This window comes from Cupressus sempervirens, chromosome 8 (genome assembly GCF_028749045.1).
Source record: "Cupressus sempervirens isolate cs-2001-9-10 chromosome 8, ASM2874904v1, whole genome shotgun sequence".
NCBI classification, from domain to species: domain Eukaryota; kingdom Viridiplantae; phylum Streptophyta; class Pinopsida; order Cupressales; family Cupressaceae; genus Cupressus; species Cupressus sempervirens.
The window spans coordinates 208,047,617-208,060,066 of NC_143125.1; the positions used below are offsets into that span (position 1 = coordinate 208,047,617).

Here is a 12,450-nt window from a genome sequence, read left to right on the forward strand (position 1 = left end):
AACAAAATCAATGCGAAACTCAAACTACAGTTTTCATCGGCAAATATTATATTTATCACAGAAAGATGAATTGAAAAGTCAAATTATGTCAAAGTGCAGTTGTCACCCGCAAATATTTATGACTGAATAAATATAGACACGGATTTTTTCACAACCATTCTTCCATTGTAGGATGCCTATCGGTGTAATTAATAAAGATTAGAAGTACCTGTTTTATATAAAAATGGTAGCCTGAAAAGAAAATGAAAATGGAAGATACCGAAACACGGAACATTCTCTTAACTAATCAAACAAGTGAAAAAACAGAGAACTCCAAAGGTCCTTTCCAAACTCATTCATTAACTTGGCTATGCAAATCCCAGGCAGCTTTTCCTTGCTAGATTATATCAATAATTTCCAGGTGGAACTATTTCAGAGGCATCGAATCTCCATTGAAAAAATTTTAAGATCATTAACGGGTTGTAGTTTTACAACAATCGCGAATGAATAATTTTTTTGTGATTCTTAATCCTCCTAAACTGTGTTCAATTAAAATTCATGAATTTTTTTAATTCAGGAGGCATTTCACTGTAAAATGGAACTAACCAATTGTTTGGTAGCCCGAACTGAAAATTAACAATAAATGGACAACCTCAAAGATTTTACTGAAAGAATCTGTTTCTCATAGAAAAATAATCTCATCTAAAATTTGCTGTTGTACAATCATGCCTATGTAACCATGCATGAATTGCAGATCGATCTTTGCAGTACTTGATTTACAACAGGGGCTATCTTGCCCCCTGGATAATTAACTAAAAGCAAATAAATAGAAACCCTAACTCCATTAGAAGAACAAAATCTCTGCATGATCAGAAGAAAGTCTAAATGTGTAATCAGTGCAAGAAATAGGTGAGAAGCAGGGCCACCATCATCAGAATGCAGGCGATTCCTTGGTCTATGGTTCTCCCTGCATTCAAGCACAGCATTAAAAACCAGTAAAATAACTATTAAAATTCACAAGGTAAAGTGGTAAGCTTAGTTGTTTCACAAAGACTCCATCATAAATCTAAATGTTTACTGCAAAGGCTCCAATCCTCTAAGAAAATATGCCAAATCTGCCTTCAATTAAAGAAGAAATGCCAGATCTGCTGTGCTAATCTAGCTTTGAAAACAGAGAAAGGCAAGCATAAAAGTCAGGGTTTATTTACCATCGCTTGTTAGGGCAGGAGCAGGGGCTGAAGCATCCTGAGCATTCACGGCCATAAGAGCAATCATGCTCAAGATCGCCGCCATAACAGAGCTAATGAAACCCCTATTTGACATTTTTCCAAAACCTAAACCTTGTAAACTACAAATCCTTTACAAAGAGAAAAATCTTTCACAAATTCCGTCTCCGCTGAAAATGAAGCGATGCTAGGGTTCGATCAGGGGCGGGAATTTAAAAGAACTCGAAATGAGCACACGGAGAATGACGAATTTTTCGATGGCCGGCAAGAGTCGGAAACTTCTTACCATAAAAGTTGCTTGAAATTTCACTGAACGCGTAAGATTCCGGCTTTGAATCATCTCTTAAGAAGAAAGTTATCGGCAAATGCCGGCTTCAACATCGTGAGCATGTCAAGGTCTACATTTCCAGCGAAATCCAACCAACCCACACATCGGGAAATCTTGTGTGACCCCACCGATACAGAGAAATCCAGGTAAAAGGCCGATTTTCTACACTATTTAAAGCTCGGACAGCAGCAATGGCAGTCAGCAGGGATGGATTAGGTGTTGCAAATTCAACATTATTGTTCTTTTGAATTGGCTAAGTGTATAAATTAATATTACCTTTTTTTAAATAATAATATTTTTTTAAAAAAATTGAAATTGACATATTGTGATGGTTAATGTGCTGTTTTTGTATCATCAAGATTTAAATATCATCTATGATCTGATTGCTTCATAATTCATTCTAAAAGTGTTTAGGTCAATTTTTAAATTTAAAAAATAATAATCTCATTTTTTTCTAACTTGATATTTCTTTAAGATGCACAAATGAAAAAGTAGGAAGAGTTCAAGACCCATCACTTTCTTATAGTAAAACTAATAGTTTGTTGCAATTGGAGAGCAATATAAAACTAGGGTCATTCTATGGTGTTTAGGAGAATATGTATTAGATGAATAGGTGTGAGCATTTTTTTTTATAAGGAAACAATTATAGACATATTTGTAAAATAGGTTTGTGAATATAAAAACACATACTAATAGTTCAAATAGGTTAAAGGCTTGGATCATATAATGCAACACATAAGATCATTAAGTAATAAGAGTACAAACAAAAGGGAGGTACGTGTCTCAATCACTCAACTTACCCCATACATTAGTGAGATGTGGTAATGTTGAGAGGGTCCCACTCGTCATCATTTTAAATTTTTTTTTTTTTATCAACAAGCTAAACATGTAGCCAACATTGGCAAGGGAACCTTGTTAGAATCAAACCAAATGGAAGTACCACCAGAACACTGCCCAAGAAGTGCACAATTAGACCACTCCAAAATGCTACCATGAGACCATCCAAGAGCGTTGTAGTGGTGACAAGGTTGAGCAGTGTTGAACAAGTTACAACATACAAGTTTGTGACCACAATCTTTTCAAGAATGCAAGGGAGAAACCTAAGGGTGAACAACTTGATTTTCACGAGTTAGAGACTCATGCCTCTTCAACACATGTGAGGAGGTGAATAACCTTGAGAGAAAGAAAGGGACATGTGATTGTGCAGATGGTAAAGGGGCATTACCCCCGTGGAAAGGAAATTAAAAGGTGAATCACCTCCAAGAAAACCTTATTGGATTGCACTATACTATCATGTGAATAAACCATATAATTGTAGCATTCAAGGTGAGTAGTTAGTTATTGCCGATCAAATGCATGAAGAAGTATAGTTGCAACCAAGCATAGAAATGGCCAAGAGAGAATGTTGATGTTGAGTGAGAAAGTATAGTGATTGTCAATCTACACACTAATGACTGAGCTGAAGAATTCAATGATTAACGAGTGACATAAAAAGTTACAGTTTGAGAAAGATTTGATTTTTAGACCGACACAGTTGAGAAAAAAGTGTAGCATTTTGTTTAGCTAAACAATGGGCAAAAAATATAGATTTTTCATCTTTCCAAGTGCTATAGAGAATATCTACCCTAAAAGTGTGTCAAAGCTTATTCAACTTGTAGGGAATGCAAGTCTGATTTCCCAAACAAATCGTATGTCTTGAGACAAAGGCTTTGGTCAAAAAGGTTGTGAGAACCATGAATCCATTCCTAAAGCTACTAAGCTCAATGAAAAAAAACCAAAATAGGTGTTTAAAAAACTCCAATTGCCAACAAGATGGGAAACGAGAATTTTAAATTTTTATACTATGAAGCCATTAGTAAGCCTTGGAAAAAACATACACGAGCCAAAAGTGAGAAAATTCAGGCTCTGAAATAGAAAACCAAATGGTGAGATACAAAAGTTTCTGAATCGAATCAATAATGGCAAATGTACTTTCAACTTTGAACTAGGTACCATGAGTAAATGTAGAGAAAGCCAACAATATCCAAGACATGTCTTATAGTTGTAGATGGCATTGGAGCCCTACTTCTAATCTTTCCATTTTAGTCTAAAGATTGAATGCCAATTTTGTGAACCAAATCAACGAGAGTAGCCTCTATAACTATTTGAAAAGTCTCACAATCATAATTAGAAAGGTGAAACTTGATCTTAATTGTATCTTGTGATGTGACACCCATACTAATTATGGAGAATAAATCTTGTGGGCATTAGATAACTAAAAATGTAAGGCCTTCACCCATTACAGATGATTTGAGGAGCAACATTAATCATACAAAAGATGAAAGCACCAAATCTTGATTGGTTGAAGGGGATGTCATCCCTAAAAACCCATGCCAAAGGAGCCAAGGTTTAATAGGCTCTCAAAAATGACATGTGTACTTTTGGCCATGAAAGTGTTCTTAATATGCACCAAATCCTTCATGGTGAGAAGAGTTTGAAAATTAGTCCCCTTCTAGACAAGTTGATTAATTAAATGTTTAAAAGAAATTGAATGTTGAAGAAAATTTTTCCAGATAGGTCATTTTTAGTTAGGTCATGAATAATCCATTCGACATAAAAAGTTATCCTTTGTTGTGGAGTGAATAGTGACCACTGCCCACCAAATTCATGAGGAAAGAAAAAAAATTGTAGATCACCCAATGAAACCCCTTATGGTTGTCAAAAGAGGCTTGAACAAAGTCCTAAAAAAAATTCGCCACCCTCAATGTGGCTTTGGTTACAAGTATTTTTTAACAAACTTGGTATTTTTCTACCATGGAAAGAGGCTTCATAATCTATTAGGTAAGTTTCTAAGTTTCAATTTGGAACAAAATTACATGCCATAAGATCACCTAAGAAGCTTCTAAAGTATTGGTAAACAGATTTGTCATTGTAAAATTACCTTTAAGAAATGGCATTGTCCGTCTTGTGAACAGTGACAACTGTGCCAACAGTTGGAGAGATTGCAAACAATCATTATCATATTACAACCTTCCTCTATGCTTGAGTTGGGAAACTCCCTTATATGATGGGTTTATTTGATTTTTCAATAAAATGTATTCAAACTTAAAGGTTAAAGAGAAAGCTATTGACGACCAATTCACCAAATGACTTCACAACTTTCTTGAATAACTTAAACCGCTAATAAGAATGATCAAGAACTATGCTTGAAGACTAATGTTATCTCAGTGATGATTTGATCATTCCAAAAAGTACCCTATTACATTGAGATTCGTCAATTTATAGGTATTCTAGAATAACCAACCTTTCAGGTTCATAACTACCTCAAAAGTTAGAGTTTAGATATTTGAAATGCATATTACAACCAACTCTAACCTTTTTACAAATCCAAGGTTAAAATTTTAATTTATGAGTTACAAGTGACATGTCCAGAACTTAAAATATGCAATTTTAAAGATATTCACATGATTAGTTTTGTTGATAGCCTTCTATCTTCATATGCTTCTTCTTTGTTTACCGTCATTTCACCAGCCTAGCACACACGTTCCTTGATAATTTTGGGTTCTTCTGAAAGTTTGAAATCCTAAGGTGATCATTCCATTTCATAGCTTTCTAGATCATTTAAGCTTGATACATAGAGATTTCTGCTGATGAGATCAACCTCCTAGAAATCATAGCCAACACTCTCTCCTTAAATTGTGAAGGATCCTAATTATGTTTGAAGAGTTGGAGGAATCACTCTGCTTTACATGCATCTCAAGAAGGAGCAAATGAATTTGGATACCATCATAATGTGCATCATCTTGATCATTAATTCTTTCATCTTTCATGGGCATGGGCATATTTGAGAAAGACATGTACTCAATGAGCTTCCACCATAACTAGAATTCAATCAAACATTTCTTCATCTTCTATTCGACACAACCATGATTTCTCTTTCCACTTAATTTTCATATGAAATTTCTCTTACCACTTAAAGCTATGAGTAGGTGCCCAAGTTATGATCCATTGCTAATGACTCATGATTGAATATAATTTACTAATTGAAAGGAATAGATTTAAAATTATCTATATTTCTCTTAACAAAGAAATCTTTCCTCATTCCATCAGACAATTCATCAGCCTTCTCTATGTTGCTTCTTTGTGACATCATGATCCAAGTGCTTTCAATCGAATCACATCATGTACCATGATAGAGATTATGTAAGCTTCTACAAGCTTCACAATCGATGATGCATTTGGTTGAAAATTTCCAAGCCTTTTTCAATGAAGCTATTTTGTGCACTATTTGCAATCGTAGCAATCATGGGGTCACTCCTTTGTTTAAGAATTCATATTTGCTACAACTGCACCAACACTTTGGATCAATTGTCAAGCAATTTACATTCAATGTCTTGGCTCCCACATTGCATGAAATTTGATATAGATTTTGTTGGAAAATTTCCCATACTTTTAGTGGATCCATGATAGGGCATCCTAACTGGAATCATCTCCCTCCTCTGGATAAACTTCTCATCATAGAATGATGTGGAATTGTTCAAAGTCTTTGTTAGTAATTCACATTTAGCATATACATCTGTTCAGACTGTGATCATATTCTGGGCACTGTTCATCATACTAGAGCATAAGATTTTGGTACATTGATTGGGGGGTTAGGTTTTAACCCTTTTTACCATATTTCATATTCACCATTTCCTAAAATCCTTCATTGGGCACCATGGGTGATGATTTGTCATCAAAGATCTTTGGTTTTTGCATTGCAATTAGTTGGAAACATGGTCTACTCTGTGACAAAACTCACTTCAAATCAATTATTATGTGAAGGTGGCATGACTACTTGGGCACCTTCACCAATTACTACACTTTAGAATCTAGCCAAAACTCTTTTCATGTAGAATCTCCAACTACCATGCAATATGGGACATCACTTTTTTAGATGTTATGTCAAATAGTTGGCAAGCTTCTCTAATAAATTTCTATCCACAATGCTCTCATTCTTAGAATGCATACCCACTCGGGTGTCCCCATTAAGCATTCAATGCATTTCTAGAAATCATCATTATCTTCTAAGATGATCATTTATAAAGGCACTTTGGAGAATAAGTGACGGTTTTGGAATGACTTAGACATCACACACTAAGCTTAATTCCTAAACCAAAAGTGTTAAATAGTCAAAGTTGACTTTTTTTCCCAAGCTTGATTCTTCCTTTAGTGTGTGATGTTTAAGAGTGGCCGACAGTTCCTTGTATGTGGTAGAAACTAGTTTACTTGCTTCAAAAGTTTTCCATACCTGCTCTAAAACTTCCATTCTCTCCTTTCGTCCATTTGAGCTAAGGTACTCAGTTTATATTCCCAGTCTTTCCTTTGGAATAGTTGAGAAAACAAGATGCCACCCCTATGAGGCATTATGTCAAATGGTTAAGCTTCAACCTCCGTACTTCAGGGTGTTCACGGGTAAATTTGAGGTTCTTTTTCAAATAGTTTTTATGTCTTGTCTGGCTTGGGATGGCTAAACAACATGATTTTCTGAGCTATTCTGTCAACCTATTTGGTGCTTCACTGATCCCGCTGCAGTATCTCTATGATTCTATGCTTAGGATCTTGAATGTGCATATCATACATTATCAACATCATATGCCTCGAGCCCTAGCATTTTCATTACAAACCATGGACACGTGTTTCAAATCAAAAACTCTATTCTCAGTTCAATCTTCTACAATCATGGATATACCTTCATCGGAAATGTCTTTTGTCTTGATGAATATTTGGCACCTTGCTCTTCCTTATTCATATCCCTCCATTAACAATTTCATTTCTGCATATTTTGCAACCATTGTGCTCTATGACCAACAACTACTTTCGTTAGTGCAAAGACGCTCTCATGATTTCTTGAATGTATACACTTTGGTTCTTATTTAGATCTTTGAATATGATAGTTATCTCCCATTGAGAGTTTTGGTTGGTTGGAGTTAGGAATCTTGACAAGGTACGGGCTAGGATTAGGGCAAAAAGTTTTAGGAAAAGTTCAAATTCAAATACGAACTTTCTAACCTTAACCTACAAAAAGGTTTTAGTACGTAGTGAAAGATGATTATAGTACGAAGAGAGAGGTAGTTTTGAAAAGTTGTATGTGGAGAGAGAGAGAGAGAGAGAGAGTGGTTTGAATATGTAGTGAGAGAAGGAGAGCCTTAGTACAAGCAAAAAGAAAAGTTTTAGTATGTGGAGAGAGAAAATACTTAGAGAGAGGTAGTTTTGAATAGTTGGGAATTAACCTCTTTCGCTCTCCCCGAAATTAATTTAACTAACTCTCATAGTAAAATATCTAGGTAACATAAAATAAAGGGAACATCACCAATCTAAATTAGTATTTTTTATATATAAAAGGGGAACATGGGTTTCTATTCCTACAAAGTTTGAAGGTTAAAGTTACGATAATAAAACATCATAAATTTGAAGGCTAAATTGTATAACAAATTTTAACCTTTGTAGTTGATTTAAACAATAGTTTATACTTTTGTTTATTTGATCAAGGTGGACAATTTGGATGAGAGAATGAGCTTCCATGTATAAACTACTCAACAATGTCCCATTTCTACACTTTTTCTTTTTCTTTTGTGTAACCTTTTCAACTTACTCTTGGGTGTGTGCATGAAGATGGTGTGCAAAAAGGGGAGAGGGGGATATAAGTGGACAACTTTTTCTAAAATCAAGTAAACCTGATCTTAGTTTAGATTTTCTTTTTGTGCATTTTTGACATTTGGATTACATGATTCCTAAGGTTGCAAGCAAAGTCAAAGGGTGGTCAAACATAGGAGTTGACCAAAAATCATCAATATTATGTTGCATAAACTTTAATCATATTTTGCTATAGTTGGGTGACCTTGGTGAAGTTTTTATGTTATGTTTTGAAAAAAATGTAAAATTTGCAAAAATTGCAAAAAAAGTTGTCATGCAACTTTTCTTGCAAAATATGGAAGCTCAACAATCAGAGCTTTATTTGGTGAGATTATAGATAGATGAAGTTGTAAGGACATGGGAAGGATATATATAGTTTATCTCCCACCTTTGAAGCTAATGATGTCATCTACGGATGTGGAATGAATAATGAAATTTCTTTTGAAAGTAATTTTGTACACTGTCAGCAACCTTGTTTCTAATTTTGGAGTTTGGTGACTATAAGTAACTGTTATTGTTTTTAGAAAGTTTCTTGTACATTATGTAAAGGAGGAAATATTACGTGGGTTCGAATCAGGGAAGATTCTTTTAAGTTTTTGTGTTTGTATATACTTGATGTTTACCATAGATTATGTTAGGGTTTGAATATTAAAATTGTGTTTCTCTCAACTCTAACAAGAAGAACTCCTGGTACTTGGTGGAAAGAAGGATATTATTCATGTAAACCTCCTATGGTGTTAGTTCAATGGTTTTTTGATTGTGTATGACTGAACAATAACTTTTGGTCACTGTATTTCTTGCTGATCACAGGCTGACAATCTATGAAAGGAACATAGAGGTCATTTTATGAGTGCTAGAAGGTGGAGATTTGGTGGAGAGGGAGAAATAATTTTTCCAATGAGCAATGAAAAAGAAAATATGACGGGTGTCATGAGTTAAGTCATCAAAAGACCAAACAATGATGTTATGCAAGAAAATTCTAGAAATTAGGGCTCAATAGGAAAAGGCCTTAAACTCAAGATCTTAACCCAATATCTGAGATTTAGATATGGTTTTACATATGTTAACAGATTCTATAATTGGTTTTGGGGGTTGTGTAGAATATTATGAAGTTTAGTGTTCATTTGTGTAAATCAAGGTTACTAGGAATGAGCCCCTTTTAGGCCTCCTAGTGTAACTTTTGTATTTGGTGTATCAGGAAGTGCTAATTCAATCAGTTGGCCAATAGACCTTGTAGAAGATTTGAGAATGATATGTTAGGGTGTATGGTAGTTCAATATCTTGGAGGATGCAAGTGAAGAGATGTGTAAGGGTGATTGCTATTGGGTGTATGTTCTAGACCACTTGGAAGATAGGGCAAGTTGAGGTTGTGAAGTTGGTGAGTGGAACAAAAGGACCATTTCACATCTACCCTAAACTTGAGTAGGTCTTAAGAAGGATAGTTGCTTATCTTTGGGAATTGTAGATACTCTTACTTGCTCCATAAGTGGTATCGGAGCTTAGCTTGGAGCTTGCAGTTAAATGTTTGAACTTGATCAGTGTTCTACATCAGGGATAGACAAAATGGTGACAAATGTGGAATTGGCCAAGGAATTACAAGAGCAGAACGATGAGAATCGAAAGTTGAAGGATAGGTTGTTGCAGCTGGAAAGTAAGATAGTAGTAGTGGAGAGAGCTACAGAAAAGATTGAGGAAGACCTCAATAAAGTTGAAGGAGATATAGATGAGGGGGGAGAACAACATGTTGATGATGAGTACAATAACATGCATGTAGACCAAGCATCACTTGTGAAAGTTTTATAGACTTTTGGAAGCAAATCAATTGATACTCCTATTTTTGGAGGGAAGATGGACTCAAATGCTATTATGGATTGGATGGAGTCTCTTGAGAGTCACTTTGCATGTCATGGAATTTTACAATGAAAGAAGGTGAGGCTAGCTTAGTCAAGGATGAAAGGGGCAACACTTACCTAGTGGAATTTTATTTAGGAAGAAAGGGTCAAGGAAAGCAAGAATAGGATTACCTCCTAGAAGGTAATGTCTAACATGATCAAAGACACCTATATTCCAAAGGATTATGAAGTTCAATTTCACATGAGGAGACAAAATCTAAGGCAAAGGGAATTAACTGTAAGTGTATACACATAAGAGTTTCATAGGCTTTGCATCAAATCCAGAATGGTGGAGCCAAATAGTGTGAAGGTGGCCAGGTATTTGACTGGCCTAAGATATAATATTCAGGAGGAAGTTTCCATTTTGAGAAGATAAAGAGGAGGCAAGAAAACTCTAGCAGGGGTAGAGGAGGAAGAACCAGTCAACAAATGGGAAGAGGAAATTTCCAAAGGAGGCCAAAATACAATCAACAAAATGGTGAAAGTAGCAATAGGGGTGAAAGTTCACAAAGAGGAAACCAAGGATTCAAGGGGTAGAGGAGGCCATTCAATAGAGGTAGAGGTTATGAAGGTGGACAAAGTAGGGGTCATGAAGCTATCAAGTGTTACTCGTGTGGGAAGCTAAGGCACACAATGACTCAATGCTCACTCAAGAAGAAAAACTCATCTAATAAAAATAGAGATAGAAGAAGTCAGATAATAAGGACTAATGAGTCATGTTGTAGTAGTAGTTCCACACAAGTTGGAAGTACAACATTTGTGTTTGATGGAGAAAGCATAATGTTAAGGAGAACTATGCTAAAAGTACCTTTGAAAACAAAGCCACCATAACAAAAATCTTTGTTCAGAACTCAAGGCAAGGCTTATGGAAAATTGTGTAAGATAATTGTGGATTTTGGATCAATAGAAAATGTTGTATCCTTAGGGATGGTAGAAAAATGCAAGCTTAAGAGTTTACCTCATGTGGCTCCCCATAAAATCTCATGGTTAAACTAGAACCATAGTTATACAGTTGAAGAACAAGCATGGGTAGAGTTTGAACTTAGAGAGTACAAACTATATGAGATCATTCCAATGGATGCTTGTCATTTAATCATAGGAAGACCATGGCAGTTTGATGTAAAGGTGCAACATAATGGTGAGAAAAACACATATTTGATAGAGAAGAATGGGAGACAATTTAAGATGGAACCTTTACCTCATCATATGGTGAAAGACTAGGATGATAATGCAGTCAAACTAATTAGGGGTAAAGTGTTTCTACAACTAACTAAAGAGGATGACTTTCAGGGATATGCTATGTTTGCTAAGCCAAAGAGGAAGTCAGAAAGCAAGAACCAATACCTGCAAAAGTGGTAGAATTATTAAGACAGTACCCTTCCATAGTTGTAGAGGAGAAACTAGAATCCTTACCACTAGTTAGAAGCATCGGTCATCAGATTGACTTAGTGCCTAGTGCAACCTTGCCTAACAAGCCTGCCTATAAGCTTACACCACAAAAAAATGCAAAAGTAAGTAGACAAGTTCTAGATTTGTTGAATAAATGATTGGGAAGGAAAAGTTTGAGTCCATGTTCATGTCCATTAGTGCTAGCACCTAAGAAGGATGGTAAATGAAGACTTTGTGTTGATTCAAGGGAAATTAACAAGATCACAATCAGGTACAAGTTTCCCATGCCTATAATTGAAGATCTAATGGATTATCTAGGAGAGTCATGTATTTATTCTAAATTGGATTTGAAATTAGGATATCATCAAATTAGGATCAGACAAGGAGATGAGCAGAAACCAACCTTTAAGACTAATGAGGGACTATGTAAGTGGCTATTACAATTTAATGAATGAAGTTTTAGTACAATTTATTGGCAAATTTGTTATAGTGTATTTAGATGATATTATGATATTTAGCAGGAGTAGAGAATAACACTTGGAACATCTAGGAATGCTGATGAAAAAGTTACATGAGGAGAAGCTACTTATCAATATGGAAAAATGTGAGTTCTTTAAATCTGCATTAGTGTATCTTGGTTTTGTGATTTCCAAAGGATGCCTAAAAATGGATTCTAGTAAGGTAGAAACTATTCTAAATTGGCCAAGTCCTAGGACAGTAAGAGATGTTAGAATTTTTCATGGCCTGGCTACCTTCTATAGGAAATTTATTAAAGGTTTCAGTGGGACAGTAGCTCCTATACTTGATACCATAAAAGGAGGAGTCAAATGCCAGTTTAGGAAGACTAAAAATGCAGAGAAGAGTTTTAAATTTTTGAAGAAGAAAGTTGTAGAGTTACCTACCTTAGTGCTACCCAATTTTGACAAAGCATTTACCATGGAGTGTGATGCTAACAAGTATGCCATAGGAGCAGTTATTAGCC

At 35.3% G+C, this 12,450-nt stretch overlaps 1 protein-coding gene across 1 annotated transcript; it reads right to left on the reverse strand.

Annotated features, from left to right (window-relative positions):
* Positions 1-639: 639 nt before the first annotated feature.
* On the reverse strand, positions 640-1,768 carry LOC149542234 (arabinogalactan protein 41-like). Its single transcript, XM_089797244.1, has 2 exons — positions 1,188-1,768; positions 640-946 (listed from the first exon to the last, which is right to left on the reverse strand). Exons 1-2 carry the CDS (start codon positions 1,300-1,302, stop codon positions 873-875), a joined length of 189 nt encoding a protein of 62 aa, XP_089653370.1. The 5' UTR covers positions 1,303-1,768; the 3' UTR covers positions 640-872.
* Positions 1,769-12,450: the final 10,682 nt, after the last annotated feature.